Below are 19,122 nucleotides of genomic sequence, written 5' to 3'. Positions count from 1 at the left end.
CAGAGTCATCTAGCATATATCAATCATCAGACCAACAACTTCAATGAACGACGGTGCCTCTTCACGACCAAACACAACCCAAAATTGAAGTATATGACATGCCACCAATGATAGTAACCGTCGGATATATAGAATCTTAGAGTCGGTATGTTTTGTCAAAGTTGTTTGTTGGTCGATCCCGTTCGTTAGTTATATCATTATTTTTTTTATAACTTCCTTTTTTTTAAAGAGAAGATTTTATTCGATACCGTACTAATTCCTATTTTAAATGAAATTTATGGCATTTAATTTAGTTCTCTAATGGCGTATGAGAATTTATTAAAATACATTTTTATGAATTATCTTCGATAATAGATCACGTCCCGTTGAATTTTGTTCTTTTTGACATTTTGATCACGTGTCAGACCAACTTTACGGGTCGATGAGGAGAATTAATATTGAAAGAGTAACATTTTCCAATCGGAAATAATAGATTGACCGCGAATCCAATCCTGCAGTCTACCCGAGTAACTCAGTTAGTGAGACATGTTAGAGCATTGCTCGGTCGAACTCACAAGTGTTGCTATCTCAAGCTTGTTATTAAATTTAGTTGTCAAAACTATATCTTGATTTCTAGTCTGCAATTAGTTAAGTCTCGGATTAGGATAGAAGATGTAGTTGAGAAACGCACATCACGGCAGTCATCATTGCGTTTTACCATTTGAAAGCGAAGATCAAGAGAAGTTTTTGGAGAACTTCATAAAAAAAAGGTAAGTGAAGACTGAACCACCTATTTCTCAAGTTATATACACTTTTCTATCTTCGAGATGTTGTCGCGTAACTAATTAGACTATCCTAAGCATATCAAGAATTTCGAGTCAGGATTCTTCTTGTAATTAGTCCTCGAAATATGACTAAGCTAAATGAACATTTCATACTTGATGATTTCGGTTAATAACAATTTATTTTTTGAAATCAAAATAATGATTCAAGATTATCATTCGAAAATAGCCTGAAACAGTGATATGTGTCATTAATATTATTCGGAAATGTTACGAATCGATTTAGAGAAATATAGAACTACTATAAACTCAGATATAAGATAGTGTACACAACATTCTTACAAACTAGAAAAAACTGTTATAAGTCTGAAGCCGTGATGAATGTACTCAGTACAAGAAACATAGTAGTTATATCTCGACAAATAGATTTTTGGAGTGCATATTAGTATGCACACCTTTAAAAGTTTGTGAACTCGTGGATCCGAATCGGTACGCAAACCAGTACGCATACAAGAAAGGAATTGTTGGTTACGGAACCGGTTTGGTATACATATCGGTACACGTACCAGAAAGTTTTGTGGACTCCAGAACTTGGTTATGTTTAAATGTGATCCATACCAATACACATACCAAAATAGTTCTATGTTAACTCAGGAACTTGGTTATGTTTACACCCGGATGCTGACGAGTTTCGAACTCAGATAGATGCATAAGCGTAGAAATTTTGGCGAATTATATCAACATCTGTTTTCAGTTTTTCACTCAAATTAAACGAGTCAAAACCTGAATACATGGAACCTATCCAATTAAAATAGAATCCTATTATTGGGGTTGTAGGAGAGAGAGATTTTGGGGGCTTAAAATACTAAGTGGAACCCAAATGGTATAGGGGGATCAGATTTATACAAAAGTTCACAAATACCCGTACTAATTTTAACTTATTCCCATTTTACCCTATCATTAACTACCTAATCTAATAAAAAAAATCGGAAAATCATTAAAACAGAGAAAAAAACCGCCCCCCTTCACTCACTTATTTCTTCCCATTCTTTTTTTTCTTTTTTTTCTTCTTCTTCTTCTTCTTTCTGTTTTCTTTCTTCTTCCATTCTTCATTGTTCAACGATTAATCGTCGATTTCGAAAAAAATCTTCATCGATTAAACTCATTCTATAAAACCATGAAACCTAAGGAAAATTTAGGTCAAGCTTCGTCGAATCAACCTCATTCTGAAGCAGAGAAACCAACTTCATCAAATGAAGATGAAACTAAAGATCAAGAAGAAGTGAATGAAGGAGATGCACCAGCCGCCGCGAGTCCTGATATGACACCAATAAGGTATGAATTTCAAAACCCACTCTTTATCTAAGCGTTTTGTTGATTATTCTGTTGGTTTTGAAAATTTTAGGTCTGAAAAAACAGTTTCTTAAAGTGCTTACGGCTGGGAGTTCTTGTATTCCCAGCCGTAAATAGGTCTTACGGTTGGGATTGTTTGTTTTCCCAGCCGTTTATATGTTACACGGTTTGGATATGGTAGAACTCCCAGCCGTTTGTATGAGTTACTGTCGGGATATCTTAGAACTCCCAGCCGTAATATAGTCGATGCGTACGAGATAGAGAAATCATATCCGCAACAAGTTGTACACGTCTAGGTTATTCCTAGCCGTATATTATCTTGTGTTCGAATTATTTTCAACGGTAATATTTACTTCTCGGTCTTTCTGTCCATAACCTTGTTTCGGCTGGATCGCTTATTTAGTTTCCTAGCCGTTTACGTATTACGGCTTGGAGTTTCCTAGCAGTTTTTATTACGGCTAGATCGATTACTAATATTCCCATCCGTTATTTTTGTTGCGTCTTGGGCTATCCAATTTTCCTAGACGTTTTGCTTGTCACGGTTTGGTTGTGTTAAAATTTCCCAGCCGTTTTTGCATACCTACTATTGGTATTTGGCCTTGTTTGTCTTTGAATAGAGGAAAAGAAAATAAGAAGAAAAGATCACAAGAAGTAACACCTCGTAGTGACCCGACTCTGCAACCTCGTCACGCAAAACCATTGGATGCAAACACAAGGAATGTAAGTGGAGTTGTGACTTTTGGAGAAAATGAAGGTGGAGGAGATGGAGTTGGAATTACTGGAGGAACTGAAGTTGGAGTTGCTGGAGGAACTGAAGTTGCTATTACTGGAGGAACTGAAGTTGGCACTTCTAGTGGTGGTGGAAATGAAAGTGTACTTGTTGTTACCGGAGGAATTGAAGTTGGCATTTCTAGTGGTGCTTCTATTGATAAAGGTAAATCCTTAGTTGAGGAGGACAAGAAGGATGGAAAGAAGAAGTATAAACCTAAGACAACGACAAGAGAAGTAATTGATGCTATGTAGCCTTTACCTCCCAAGAGGAATGGGAAACCTTGGGGTGAGGCAAGAGATTGTTCCGTCTTGATTGGCTACACGTCTTCATGGGATGGTAGGGTTTATGGCACAAAGGTAGTAAATCAAATTACATATACGTTATATTTATTTTGTTATGGATTATTAATTTTACAACCAATTTTTTTTTTTGTAGTTCCCAGATAAAGCGGTACCTAAACTAAAGCACCAGCAAGCAAGGTTTTGGCTGTTGTACAAGGAGCATTCAGATGTGATATCTTTGGTAAAATCTTCGGGATTATGGTCTGGAATCGAGGTGCAAAATGTGGTTGTGCTGGAACAAGTGCAAAAGTTAGCCGTGCTGGAACAAGGGCAAAAGGTAGCCGTGCTGGAACAAGTGTTCGAGGTGGACGTGGTGGAGCTAAAAAGACTCCAATTCAAGGTGGCAGCGGTCGAGGTAACAAATCTAGAGTTATAGAACAAGTTGTGGAACCTGAGCAACAAGAAGATTTGGTTGAGTTTATGCGCACTTCGGAGGAGGATCAAGTGAAAGTGAATGACTATTTACTTGCTTTTTATTATATTACTTCATGGATCTTTTATCATCTAAGAATTTGTCTATTTATTATTTTTTTGTTTGATTATGGATTTGGATGGATGAATTTTTATAACTTTGCATTTATGAATGAATGTTAGTCTTTCCATTTGTCTAATCTAAGAAAACTGAAGAAAAAATCAAGTACAACCAATTCTTTGTGCACTTTAGGCTAGGTCGATCCTTCACATAACCTATACGAAAGTGCATATAATTCTTGTCATAAATAAACTTGTACAAAATTTCGGTTGGAAAGTCCCGGCCGTTATACGGAAACGTCTAGGAATACGAACCGTAACCATGTTATAGTCAGGAAATACCCAGCCGTGTATTGCACTGGAGACTCAAAAATTAAATGAGTATTGGTTACGGCTACATCTCTGCGCCGCGTATCTTTTCCGCGGTTAGAACTCCTAACCGTAATTCTGACATAAATTTGCAACTCTGACTTACGGCTTGGTCGACATTTGAAGTTCCTGGCCGTAAATATTTATACGGTGGGGATTTCCTATCCGTATGTCACTCTGGTAACCCAAAAAAAACAATGGCTCCTTGTTGCGGCTATATATCCAGGTCGTAATCCTGACAAAAATTAACAACTATTATTTACAGCCCGAAATACCTAACTGTAAATCTGACACACCACAAACCCTGCAGGTTTATACAAAATTACGGCTCGGTATACCATGTGTTTTCCTAGTCGTAAATACCTATAATTTTGAATACCACATCATATCGGCTAATTTTTTGAATTTTGAAAAAATAGATCCGTTTGAAGACTGATCTATAGAAGTTTCTAGCTGTTCAACCACTTACTTAAACTTGAAATAACTCCACCTCCATATAACCACCCATTCCAAAAAAAAATCACACCTTCTACATCAATAATCTCCACCAAAACTCCTATAAACTCAATGCAATGTACTCAAAGGATAAACCCAACTTCACTTTGGAAGAAGACTTATCTCTCCGCAAATTTTTTGTATTATGATATCCAAAGAAGGGAGAAGAACGAAAGAAACGTGGTTTACCAAGTCAATCGTATTGGAGCAATATTTTTGAGAATTTTTGTAGTGAAACAGGTATCTTCGATTTGAGACATACGTAAAAAAGTGGAAGAATATATGGCTTTACGTCGTATGTGCAACCAACTTCGACTTAAAGGTGAGACTGATAGAGAAGTCGTAGTTCAAGCTAAGAAGGAATGGAGAAAATGGAAAGGTTATGATTTCAACTGGAAGATCATTTCGCCATCATTAAAGACTTCTTAATACATCGAAAGGGATGTTATTAAAACCAACTTTGTAATGGGGATATATCAAGCATGTAATGAGTTTTATTGTGGTCTAGTTAATGAATGTATTAGTAATTTTCAATCGTATTAAGAATTCATGTTGAATCAAAAAAAAAATCAACTTTCAAATCGATTTACGAATGGGAAATTTATGTAAACGCAGCCGTAATGCAGACTCAGGTTATATTGGGAAGAATAACGGCCAGAAGTTCATAAATTTCCATCCGTTTTATGTGTTCACGACTGGGAGTTCCTAATATCCCAACCGTTGTATCTAATTTCATCCGGGTCGACAAATTAACCCAGCCGTAACAACATAAAATTTGTAGTGATCTACACTATAAATTAGCTCAGAAGCAACTCAAATCTCTAAGGATAAAGATTTAGAATCGGTAGAAAAGAAGTTTGAGGGATAAAAGAAATTTCTGATAATTGATTCTTCATAGTTCGAGATAAGACCAATCTACAAGACTTATACCCACTCACTCACAAGGACATAACGTGTGATCAGCACAAGAGGTAATTAGATAAAACAGAAATACAAAACATAATTAAAGAACAATTAACGGCTAAAATGGGTGCCCTTAATGTTTGGGTGCCCCTTAACTAAGATAGCCTATATCCTTCCCCTCCCAGGTTTGTCATTTTATGACAAATGCTCTCCCTTCTTTGGATTCTTGTCCTAAAGAATCACTTTTGGAAACTGCACCTCTATGGACTTCTTGTCTTCCCAAGTAGCTTCAGAGTTTACCATTCCTTCCCATTGAATCAATACTTGCTTGACTGAGCAGTTATTCTTCTTGATAACTCTTGTGTCTAGCACCTGTAAGGGTCTTATCTTCATATCTCCTTCCTTAGACAGCTGAGGTAGAGTTGTTTGTGTCAAGGTTCCTTCCCCTAGCTTGGGTTTCAGTTGTGAGACATGAAAGGTTGGGTGGATTTTGGAATCAGCTGGTAACTTAAGTTTATAGGCCACTTGGCCAACTTTTGCTTTAATCTGATAAGGCCTAAAGAATTTAGCTGATAGCTTAAAATTCCTTCTCCGTTGGACTGAAGTCTGTCTATATGGTTGTAACCTTAAATATACCCAATCTCCCACTACAAATGACCTCTCTGTCCTTATCTTATCAGCTTGGCTTTTGATTCTATGTTGAGCTTCTTCCAAATCTCCCTTCAATAGATGTTTCATGGATTGCCCCTGCTCTATGTAGTCATCTACATCAAGATGAACTCCTTGTGCTACTGAAGAGACCCCAAACTGTGGTGGTGCATATCCATACAAGGCCTTAAATGGTGTGATCTTTAAGCTTGTATGGAAACTGGTGTTGTACCACCATTGTGCCATTGGCAGCCAACTGACCAATTTACTTGGTTTAAATCTGGTCATACATCTCAAATAGGATTCCAAGTAAGCATTCACCCTCTCAGTCTGTCCATCAGTTTGAGGATGACCAATTTAATTGGTTTAAATCTGGTCATACATCTCAAATATGATTCTAGCTTATCTTGGCCAAATGTACACTTGCTGAGCTTTGCAAATAGTTGATTCCTTTGGAGGGTCTCTAGAGTAGGCTGGAGATGCTTCATATGTGACTCCATATATGGGATATAGACTAGTATATCATCAAAGAACACTAGTATGAATTTCCTCAGGTAAGGCTTAAACACCTCATTCATTAATGCTTGGAATCTAGCTGGTGCATTAGTCATGCCAAAAGGCAAAACTAAAAATTCATAATGCCCTTGATGTGTCTTGAAGGCAGTCTTTTGAGTATCTCCAGGTGATACCCTGATCTGGTGGTACCCTGCTCTCAAGTCAATTTTTGAAAAAATAAAGGACCCTTTGAGTTCATCCAATAACTCCTCAATTACTGGAATTGGGTACTTGTCTTTACCAGTAATTTCATTGACCTTCCTGTAGTCAACACAAAACCTCTAGCTCTCATCTTTCTTCTTAACCAATAGAATGGGGGAAGAGAATGGACTATGACTAGGTTTGATTATCCCTGACTTGAGCATCTCCTCCACTAATTTCTCTACTACTTCCATCTACACATATGGAATAGGGTCTTTGGTTAGGTGGAGCTGCATTTGGTTGCAAGGGTATATGATGATCATGAGATCTTTCGGGTGGTAATGAAGTGGGTTCCTTGAATATGGAAGAGTACTTTGTGAGGATTGGTTCTAGATCTTTTAGTGTTTGAGGGTTGGGCTCTATTGCTGTGATGGAAAACAAATCCCCTGCCATTCTATTTTTATTCTTCTTGAGGTACTTCTGACAAGCTCCCACAGACATGGAAGAAATTTTGACTTCTTCTGTAATTCCCTCAAGATCAATTTTCTTACCACCTTGGATGAAGGATACTGTAATATTTTTAAAATCAAACTTCACAGGGCTTATATTTTTCATCCAGTCTACTCCTAACACCATGTCACATCCTTCCAAGTCTAGAACTCTGACATCAAAATCAAAGTTATGCCCCTGCATTTTCCAGTTAAACCGAGGACATTTTGCATCACTGAGCACCTTGTTACCATCTTCCACAACTACTTGTAAGGCAGCAGTGGTTTCTATCAATGCACCACTGAGTCTGGCCATTTATGGATCAATAAAGCTATGGGTGCTACCACCGTCAATTAATATAGTGAATGACCTTCTATTCTTAGTGATTCCTTGAATTTTAATAGTTTTGTGAGAGATATTACCAGATAGGGCATGTAGTGACACTTCCACTTCTTCTTATAGTTCTTGGATAACTGGTGAACTACCAGGTGATTCCTCTTCAGAAGTAGCTAGCTCATCTTCTTCACCAACTAACATGTACAATTACTGTTTAATACACCTGTGACCCATCTCATACTTTTCATCACAATTATAACACAAGCCCTTCTCTCTTCTTGCCCTCATCTGAGCATAAGTTAATTTCTTGATGGGAAGTATTTTAAGGCTGGCTCCACTAGTAGGGGATGGTGAATTGGACTTAGGTGGAGTCACAAAACTTTTAGAACTTATACTTCTCATTAAGAGTGGAGGAAGTCTTGAAACAAATTTGACCTTCCTAACTGCCTTCTCCATCACAGCCTCTTTCATCCTGGCTAAGTACATGGCCTGATTGAGTATTGAGGGTGAATGCATTTGAACTTCCATTCTAATTTACTCCTTGAGTCCACTGACAAAGCTAGAAGTGAAGTAAGCTTCATTCAAGTATCTATTATTAGCAATCATTAATACTTTGAGCTCTTCAAATATCTCTTGATACTCTAATATTGTACCTTCTTGACAAAGCTTATTGAATTCCCCTACCACATCATCATGACCAAGTTCCTGAAATCGAAAAATTGATGTCACTACAAAACTCCTCCCATAGGATATCTCTCTTCCCACTTGATAGTCTTGATACCACACTTCTGATTTACCCTCTAAATGCAAGGAGGTAACCATGACTTTTGGTTCCTCATCTATCAGATGTAATTGAAAAAATTTACTACACTTAAGAATCCAAGATCTAGGGTTACTCCCATCAAACTTTGGAAAATATAATTTAGGTTTATGTGTATTTGAAAATTGGCGAGTTAGAATCCTTCGGTTACCTTCTTCTCCTGGTTGGGGTTGATGATTGAAGGGATTCTCGAACAATCCATCTCCTGTTTTTGGTCGATTGAGAATCCTTTCTTCCAGAGATGCCATCTTAGTATCTAACAAGCCTCATATACCTGCTAACAACGCTGGAGAAACTGTGTTATGAGCTTCATCGATTCTCTTGTTGATTTCCTTGAAACCCTCATTATGATTGTTAGAAAGTTCATTAGCACGCTTGTTCAAAGCGTCAAACTCTTTCTGAGACACCATAATCACACAGGAACACTCGGATCGAGTGCTCTGATACCAATTGTAGTGATCTACACTACAAATTAGCTCAGAAGCAACTCAAATCTCTAAGGATAGAGATTTAGAATGGGTAGAAAAGAAGTTTGAGGGAGAAAAGCAATTTCTGATAATTGATTCTTCATAGTTCGAGATAAGACCAATCTACAAGACTTATACCCACTTACTCACAAGGACAGAACGTGTGAGCAGCACGAGAGGTAATTAGCTAAAACAGAAATATAAAACATAATTAAAGAACAATTAACGGCTAAATTGGGTGCCCTTAACATCTAGGTGCCCCTTAACTAAGCTAGCATATATCCTTCCCCTTCCAGAATTGTCATTTTATGACAAAATTCCAGTTTTTTTTCTTCAGATTTTTTACGGATTTGAATTGATAAAATTGATGTTGGGAGTTGATTATAAGGTTATCTTGACTTTTGTGATGAAGGGTTTCATCATTTTTTCTTCAAAATTTTTTCAAAAGAATTTCACCAAAATCACCATTTTTCCTTCTTCAAAACTCTAATCGATTCACTAAGACTGATCAAATTAAGGGTGGATTAGACATTACAAAAAAATGATAGATAAGGGGTCCTATGGGTTGTTATTTTATGACCCCATTTAGCCCCCCGAAGCCCACCCTTTTTAAGCCCCGATAGGATTCTTAAAAGGGAAAAATATGGTTTAGTCCAAAATCTCATCCAAATATACTAGTTAGTCCTAACCCATTCAACTAGGTACAAATTAGTCCTTTTTATGGAAAGTACACAAATAACCTTCCTGGTTTACAATTTAGTCCAAATATTTGAAGTTTAGTCTAAAGTGGCTCATGATGATGTCAGCAATTTTAAATAATATAAATATAAAATGAAAATCAATTTATCTTTCGAACCGTTTGTCCAAAATTTGCAAACTTTATATATTCGGAAAGCTCTTTCCGAGAGCTACAAAAAGATATGACTATATAATTATCATTTTTTAAAAAAACTTAGTTTACATTGGTGTACAAACATGTACACATTTACAAAAATACAACCTGTTTACAACCCAAACTCATTACCAACACCAGCGTCAACGCTTAACCACTCTTAACCCTGCTACTGCAAACAACCACAACACCTCAACCATTCAACTCCAATTTTTTATGCGTTTCTGTAGCTTTCCAATCCTAGCTGCACTTCACTGCAGTAATACTACCCATCCAACATAAACATAGATTCTTGCTCCTCGGTACCACCAACATCACACATTTCAGATTTCAGCTTTGTAATTTCATCGGCATTTCTTATTTATTCACCAGACTACCACTTCAGAGTTCTACCATCTCAATAGCACCAGTTACTCAGCTGCACCATTCCTTGTACTGCAACATAGAAGCAAACCGATCCAAATTTATCATAGCATCACCTGCAATTTCTTCATAGGCAACCGCATCTCATCCATACCCTATAATTTCTCAGACAGCAATAATACACAACACTTCTTCGTTTCGTTATCAGCTTACTCACTGCAGACTCTAAATCACACAAAGTAACAGTACTGTCTCCATCTCATATTCAGCAAATCAACAGTTTTAACACCCTTGAAATCTCAGTAACACCATCTTCTTTCAGACTCGAGCATGCATAAACTCTAATCAAACCAAATACATCTTTCCTTCACTGCAGAAAACCACATCTCTAATTCATTTACAATCATAAACTGCATTATGTTTCTAACCACAGATTCAACCCCAGGATTACTAATAACAAGTATGATACCTGCCATCAAATCGCCTGTATTAGCTCCATCAGACATAATGCCATCGTTTTCAATCATAGTTGTATCATGTGAACTTGAAGCATGTCCATCTCCTTTTTTTTCTGCAGCCCTTTCAGCTGCGTCCTTTCTTGCCATCTCTTCCTCTATTGAAGCTCTAAGAGCAAGAGCAAGGTTTACAAGCATATAAACCTGTAACAAGCACACACAAAAAAAGGTGCACTTTTATATGCACCCATATAACTGGTGTACAAGAAAATGCATCGGTTAATTCTTACGTACTTTTAAGAATATATGCTATAGTAGATATGATTATTTATAAAGCTACAGTAGATATGATTATTTGGCTGGATTGATACGTTAGAAAGCCTGTGACTATATTATTTGAATCAGATCTAGTTCCTAAACGTCTTTGGATTTTATTTTAACTTGATGCTTCTCTTGGACTTGATTCCACAATCTCTACGTTGTTATAGTGGAAAGATGCTTGAATTGCTGCTTGCTAGAGAAGTGTTGATACAATTGACAGTATTGATGTAATCAGACAGTCCTAACATTTCTATCGTAACCAACATCTAGCGAATCATAGCATCACTGATTCGACATCCAAAAAACGAAAAAGATTGCTCACTAAAACTTGATTAAGAGTCCTAAAACGGGATACTAAGTACACATGTAATTTCTATCACATGTGTACGACAATGTACACTTATATTATAGGTGTACAAATATGTACACATGGTGGTGTACCACCATGTACACATCTACAAAAATCATGAAAATCCAGCACCCGTACCCATAAAACATGCCATACATCAATGAGACAGGACAGTAGTGTACACCATGTACACATGTACAAAATCTAGAAAATCTAACATCCGCATACAAAAAACAACTCGTATATTCATGAGACGGAACAAAATGCAGAAGTTAATACACATATACAACTTGAATCGTCTACACATAAAAAGTCTGCAACAAAAAGAAAGAAACAACACACAAAATTGGACGTATCCTAAACAAGCAGTTAATCTAAGTAATTTCACGTGCACCATATATGTATAAAAAGTTCTTGAGTTCAGTTATCCAGAGCTAAGACAAAGTGAATGATTAAAAAGAACAAAAGCCAAGCTGGTACTGACCTCATAACAAATCTTGAATTGCGATCCAACGATAGTGTTTCACCTGTTGATATAAATTCTAGTATACCATTATCAAATTTGCATGTTGAATTGAAATTTGGAAATCAAAACAAAAGTATCCGAGTAATAATTACCAGTAGAAGAATTGAACATTAACCAAAGCTTATTCCTGAATTGACGATCAGCACCTAGAAACCACACCCAATAAACAGGTGTATAACTATTTACACATTAATCTTCAGCATGTGTACAACTATGTACACATCACAGCACACATTGAGATCTTATAGTTTGAGTAAAATAGGAACGCGATAATACTAAAGGTGCAGGAATTTGGATTGCTTCTAATTAAAAATTGAATATGTATACATTATGTACTTATCAACAAACAAATAGAATAACCAGGATGCAAAATATGAAGAAAAAAATAGAAGGGTGGAAATTCTTAAGTAATACCTTTTAAATGAATATGTATACATTAATAATTGCATGACTACTGTTATCACAATTGCTACGTGTGTACAACTATGTACACCATAATGTCAACGTGTGTATAAATATGTACACCATAATTAGCATCTGTAGATTGTAGTGTTTACTATTAGTAACTGCAGCATAGCATTATATATCTAGCAAAAGAACGTAACAAACTGATGTTTCATTCAACAAATTTCCCCAATATGCCATAACATTATATATATAGCAAACAATTTAGAATCTCCTTAGCCAAATTTGTGTCAAATTATCCTCATCTAATGTTTATTGTTTAACTTGGTTACAAAATTTTACCTTGTAAAATAATCCAAGTTTTCCCCTCGGCAACATCTTTCGCAGAATTTCCAACAACTTATTTACATTACGTGTACGTGAGTACCTTGACGGGGCAGAAAGCTTTTTACTACGCCAGAACAAAGAAAGCACAATAATATTCTAGATTTATAAAGGTGATCAAACGCATGAGAAGATCAATGTCTAACAACATACTGCCAACAGCATACAAGTACATGTTTATAACTAATTTTGTTAAAAAGGTATGCTCTGGAGCATTAAAAATCTTAACATTTTAAAGACTCCGAACTCAACCACCATTGCAGACACATATATACCACCGTCGTCAATCCTAGACTCCTACCATCATTGTCAATTAGTTAGCCCATTAAAAATCTACATGTGTACAATTATGTACACATTAAGAGTCAATCCACATGCTAATTAGTCAGTTTTTTTTTTTTGAAAACTAATACCCTTTTTTTGGAGAGGAAAAATCATAGATGTTAACGGTGTTACTACCAATACTTTAGTCTTTAGAGAAGTACTCAAGGAAGACTTACTTTACAGTTCAGTTATACTCTTGTCTTCAAAATTCAAACGCTTCCAGAAATCCTGATGTCCACTAACCGATCTCCATTGTCGACACACTCCACCAACTAGACAGAGATTTGAATGATCCAAATATGAAAACACCTACAAAACCAAACAACAAACATGAGCTTAAAATGAAACAAAGTCAAATATAAACCAAAACAAATATATGTAGACACATTCGCAGGCATCATACCATATGCAAAAAGTTATTTGTTAGATCCATGCTAAAAAGAAATTCATCGCTATTATCTCTCGTCAACATCATTTTCACCACTTACATCATTAATAAGGTTCCAAGTACCAACATTTTCCGGTATCACATTCATATAAAAACGAAGTAAAACTATTAGCATGAGCCTGTTGATCAAGTGAACTAAGTGTTGTAATGAAGAAAAAAGTTAAACTGACATGCAAATGTATACCAAGTATTCGTGATGTCAGCTGGAGTGATATGCTAAACCTCTCAGATTAAGGGATATTAGTGGCAAACTGTAAGGCAACAGTTGTGTCAAGAGTAGCCCATTGTCGCTCGTGCGATGCACTAAAGCTTTGTCAAGAATCTATAGCAGTCAGCTTCTTCCACTAAAATTTTGGTTTAGCAAACAAAAATTAAATGCGCACAAGAATCTATAGCAGTCATTTTTTTCACATGTGTACCGGTTTGTCCACCCTAGTTATTTACACATACATAAGAATATGGAGTCGTTTATCACCGATAAAATCACGTAATATAGAGAGGTGTATTTCTACTAAATAATAATTTTATCACAGATACAATTATAGTGTAGAGAAGTACAATACTTGGTGAGAAGTATAAAGTTCTCCAACTCTAGCAGCATACTCCGAGACCTCTATCAGCACAGCTGGGCTACTCTTTTTCAAGTATTCAATATCTGTTTGCATTACGGCTACAAGATAAAAAAAAATGAACAAACATATATATTGGTGGAATTAAAAAAAAAAGTCTAATAGTTGTAGATCTGAAGTACATCATTTGGACAAAAATGAAGCTCGTGTCCATACTATTTTCGAAAGCTTCAAGTAATGATCCAATCAAAGTTGTCTTGCAATCTCCTGCAAGATTAATAAGTGGTCAGCAACTTCAAAAGAAAGAACTTCACAAATAGTTAATCAACACATACAACATTCGTACCATTTATAATCAATTCTTTTGTACCCTTAAAAAAAGAAACTTAAGAAGACGAAATAGTTAACTAACACGAATGTTTGAACCTTAAAAACATAATTTTAATTAAGTTCACTTATGCATTTATAAATTAACATCCTAATCCCATAATCTATATAAAAATTGAACATCATTTATACAAAAATAACATTAACAATCTCATAATGTATATCAATACCCAATCTAAAGAGTTTCGGTATGAATTACCAAAGCAACATATCTATTGAGAAAACCAAAATATCAGAGCAACGAATAAATCCTCGACAAACAGGTTCAACACTGTGCTAGATTTGCACAATCACATCAAATCCCTTCAATGATTAATTCGAGAAAACTTATTTCTTAGTTCCAAATCCATTAGTTGAGTTTAACAGTACATATGCATCACATTCCTTCAATAACATAAACCAAAATTAAAATTATAGAGAATCAAAATCAAATCGGAAGTGAATTATTACCATAAAATCATGGAAGAGTAATCGGACAAGACCATCAACCGGTAGATTGGTTTTTTTTGATTCAAGAATAGTAGATCTCATAGAAAAAAACTAGTAATTAATACCGAGATGAATCGAAATGAAAAACTAAAACCTAAGCTGCTCGTCTTTGGTTTAGAGATTTGACGAGAGCGAAGAAATGAAATAAGAACAAATCAATACCCCAGATTTTCATACGAGGGTTATTTTTGCCATCGGAAATTTCAGTTTTGGACTAAATCGTTTAAAAAAGGACTAACCCGTTCTAAAAATGTGAAATTTTGACTTTTCGGTATCAGGCCTGAGAGCGTAGGACTAGGAAGTCTAAAGCCCAGCAATAATAGGAATAAACGTTAATTTCTACTTTTTAAAATACAAACTTTTCAAGAAAATGGAGCCCCGATAAGGGTAGAACAGACGTCTAAGCAAATAAAGTGATAACAAAATCGTCTACTTTCAATTCTCTTTCGCCATCATTCGCTACAACAAGGAAACAACAAAAATCCAAACTTCTTCTTTAATGGAAACTAGTTTGTCACCCGTGCGATGCATGGGTCTGTTTATTGTCTGTGGAATATTGAATGCTCTTTTTATATAGAGATTATATATCACAAAATCACAGTAATCCCAATAAGTGTGCAAGAAAATAAAATGAACAAAAAAAGGCCAAAATTATTGATAATAATAAAATTTTAATATTGGTGATTCATCAACCAACAAAAAATTGATCGAAAATAGCAAACATTCTTTGGCGTCTATGGTTTTGATGGCTCCTTAGTTGTATTCCCAATTATTAAACTTGTTTTGGTTGGTTGAACAAAACCATATCATTTTTATAAAATCGAAGATTCACATCCTTTCGCCTATGGTTTCTTTGTCGTCTTTGTATGCTTCTTCTTCTTCTTTTTTTCTTGTCGTGAAGTTCTTCAAGGTAGAGATAAGTATACTTTTCCTTTTCATATTGTTCTGCAAGTATTCTGCGTTCTTTCTTTTGTAAATCTGTTGTTTTTCTGCCATTGTTTGTTGTTGTTTTTGATTACCGCGTGTAGGTAGTGATGCTCGTACCTGTTTATACTACGAAGATTTTCTAGTTTCACCATGTGAATTTTTTTGGGTTAAAGATCGCTTACATTTGGTTTACATATATAGAGGATAACATGGTGTAATTTTTTTTCTTTGTAATCTTCATCTCTTTTTCCTACTATAAGTCTAACGTTTGCTCAGTTTTGTGTATACGATGCAGATATAGATAGAGAAGCAAATCTCAAGAGGAATGTGTTTGTGAAGGCACGTGAGGGAAATGCAGGTTCATCAAAGAAGCAGGCAAGTGTGTCCTTGAAAAAACAGAGAAATGCAGGTTCGTCTGAGATGCGTTATTGTTTGGCAATTGCGATGCGTCTAAGTGTGTAAGAAAAATGAATAAAAGAAGGCTAAATATGACATTTACTAAAAGGGAACCATAACATTTACTAAAAGGGAAACTATAACAAAGTTGGAAATTTTTGTGATTTCTAAACAAATCTATTTCTAAGAAAAATAATAGTAAAACTCATTTTCCTAATTAAACATAAAGCAAAACTCCAATTAAGGACCCAAATCATTCTAACCTTCCTCTATTCATGATTCCCATCATAAGCCACTGTTTGGAGAACTATATGGTCTATAGACCCGAAATTTTCAGGATTGTGTTGATGGACAATGGTTTTGGTGTATCCATATAGTAAATCATTCTTTCTGATGATAGTGATTTTTGTTTTGATGGTTCCTTAGCTGTATTTGAAAAGCCAATGTATGACGGATTGTCATCCTCCAAGTAAAACCCAACACTGTGTAAGCTTTGTGCCTTGCATCTGTCAGTGTGCATTGCAAAGGCAATTTTCACTGAAAACTGACATCTAGTTAGTGGTACGGTGTCCCTTGATTTCATCACACTTTTTCCTATCACCACTTTTTCCCTGACTGCAGCTCCTATTAACACTTCCGCAACAATTTCATGTTCTAGTAGCTCTGTTAGAATCAATCTTGTGCCCGCAACAATGTCTTGGTCTCTGGTTAGTCCACTTAAGAGAATAATTGGCAATCCAATTTTTAATTTTAATTTATGAGGCAGCATGTACGCATTTTCAATCTTTTTTAGAAATTCTTTATGATACAACTGCACTGCTTCAGTGTAATTATTATCATTAAAAGATACATAATCCCTGCCCAGGTATTCACATCCTTCTCTTGGAAATAGGGCCGCGATGCGTTTATTTATTTCATTTATCTTGTCATCTTGAAGAGAGAGAATAGCAGCATGAGCGACGTACTATTTTTTGAATCTATTTCTTACCAAATCTCCATATGAGGCTGCGATTACTGCATTGAGAAACTCATTCTCAGTGGACAGAAATGTCTGGGTAGTAATTACTGCCTGAGCTCCTCCGTTAATGGTACTTAAAAGAATTATCATAAACTGATTTTCTTCCATACCCGTGGTTCAACAAACAGTAAGCCATAAAAAAAAAATCTAAAAGACATCAAGTATTGGATAGGTATTTAAGCTTGGTATTTTTTGCTTTGAAATGCAGACAAAAACTTAGTTCTTAAATTGAGAAGAATGTGCTTGATGATTTCTCAACAAAAGCTACTTTCATATGATATATAACACTTCATTTACATAAAAAAATACATAATCGACTTTGTCATTGAGATTAAACTTGAATATGATGAACAAAAATCATGTAAAAGTATAGGAATACAATCGAAAAAATGTCTTCTAGCTTTTGTTTGACTGTTCAAGCTGCCTTCGTTAATTATGATCGGATTTTATATTGTTCTGTGACTAAGTGAAAATTGAACAAAAATGCTAACAAAACTATGGAAGGATGCAAACTTTTCGAGGGATTTACTTTTATTTCTCTATTGAACGGTCATCGAAATCTTCAACTCTAGATCATGATCCTCTTTATATCCGTCTTTAGATAACTCATTCAACAAATCAGAAGTTGCCATATATCTGAAAATTGAAATTCTTATCTTTACCAGTCATCTGTAAAGTGAACAATTAACTTAGGACCCTAACTCAAAGTAAAAATGTTAATTAACAAAAAAACATCAAGTGGGATAGCTTTCCCGTATAACATTCGGCACTTACCTTTTCCAGTATACCACTACAGGGAAAATATAGGGACAAATATACTCCAACATAAATACAAATAGTTGAGAGAATTTTTTTTATTTGTTCAAGTTTTTGACCAATAATTAACTCATATAGTTAAAAAAAGAAAGAAAATGGACTTTTAATTACTTATTTTCTCCCTCCTCGATGGACTGATGATTTTCATTTACAGAAATTGACTTCCTTCTCCTAAATTTTCCAAGATAAGCGAATCAAGATCTTTTCCAAATCCTTGTTAAACCCGTAAGTTGTACGCGTTATACAAAAAAAAATGAAGAATAAAAATTATGATGTTGATATTACCTTCTTTTCTAATCGAAGCTAGAAAATAAAAACGATTCCATCCCGACCAAAAATTTCGGTTGCAACATTCTAAAAAATGATTTCATCACGATCACGTACTGCGCTTACAGTGGTGCACCAAAATATTTTTCTTATGACTTTAAAGTCGCCATCCATCTTATCTACAAAACAAACTTTGTATAAAAATTTATCTCCTTCTTTGAACTCTGCATGAAATCATTATCTATCGGTTAACAAAGGAGAAAAGGAAAGCCAAAGAACATTTGAAGTAAGGAGATTTACCATTCAAATGACATTAAGCATTTACAATACCGATCAACGTTTAGGGATACCTACAAAACAACAACATACCGGGATCAGATAACAAAATCAGGAAAAAGAAAAAAAAACAACGAAACACCATTAGAAGAGAGAAGCGGCGTTAAACGATGGGATTTTTTTATGCTCGATTATTTATATAAATAGATATATTACCCACAATAAAGATTTTGTTTAAATAAAAAATAATAAAATGTTTAAAAATATAGTATAGGATTTTTATTTTTACGGCCTGCTGTATTTACCTGTTGTGTTATTTTTGGCAAGTTTAGATTATGAAAATCACAGGTCTACCTTTAACTTTTTACCAAAGATATTTTACCGTAAATATCATGCATCCAATATTTTTTGCCATTTTTACATGCAAAAATATAAAACAATATATTATATTTTTGGATGTCCACTATATTTCGAATTGCTACATTTATTTGTTGAGTTATTTTTTCAAAATAACTTATACGCTTCCGAAAATAGAAATTTCTTTAATTTTCTTTTAATATTTTTATTTGAAAAGCCAATATATGACGGA

At 35.1% G+C, this 19,122-nt stretch overlaps 2 protein-coding genes across 2 annotated transcripts; both read right to left on the bottom strand.

The window, feature by feature from the left end:
• Nucleotides 1-5,696: 5,696 nt before the first annotated feature.
• On the bottom strand, nucleotides 5,697-6,359 carry LOC113291544. The gene has a single exon (XM_026541067.1). It carries the CDS (start codon nucleotides 6,357-6,359, stop codon nucleotides 5,697-5,699), a length of 663 nt encoding a protein of 220 aa, XP_026396852.1.
• A 10,113-nt stretch (nucleotides 6,360-16,472) lies between these two features.
• LOC113291542 lies at nucleotides 16,473-17,282 on the bottom strand. The gene is made up of 2 exons (XM_026541066.1): nucleotides 17,145-17,282; nucleotides 16,473-16,967 (listed from the first exon to the last, which is right to left on the bottom strand). Exons 1-2 carry the CDS (start codon nucleotides 17,280-17,282, stop codon nucleotides 16,473-16,475), a joined length of 633 nt encoding a protein of 210 aa, XP_026396851.1.
• Between the last annotated feature and the right edge of the window lie 1,840 nt (nucleotides 17,283-19,122).

This window comes from Papaver somniferum, chromosome 6 (genome assembly GCF_003573695.1).
Source record: "Papaver somniferum cultivar HN1 chromosome 6, ASM357369v1, whole genome shotgun sequence".
Taxonomy (NCBI): Eukaryota; Viridiplantae; Streptophyta; class Magnoliopsida; order Ranunculales; family Papaveraceae; genus Papaver; species Papaver somniferum.
The sequence above is the reverse complement of the archived record's forward strand: the minus strand, read 5'-3'. Positions and strand labels throughout refer to the sequence as shown.

Coding starts and splice junctions, on each gene's coding strand:
- LOC113291544 (XM_026541067.1), bottom strand. CDS start 6,359: ATGGCACAATGGTGGTACAACACCAGTTTCCATACAAGCTTAAAGATC.
- LOC113291542 (XM_026541066.1), bottom strand. CDS start 17,282: ATGGAAGAAAATCAGTTTATGATAATTCTTTTAAGTACCATTAACGGA. Junction 16,968..17,144: donor CAGCCTCATATGGAGATTTG/GTAAGAAATAGA, acceptor GAAGCAGTGCAG/TTGTATCATAAAGAATTTCT.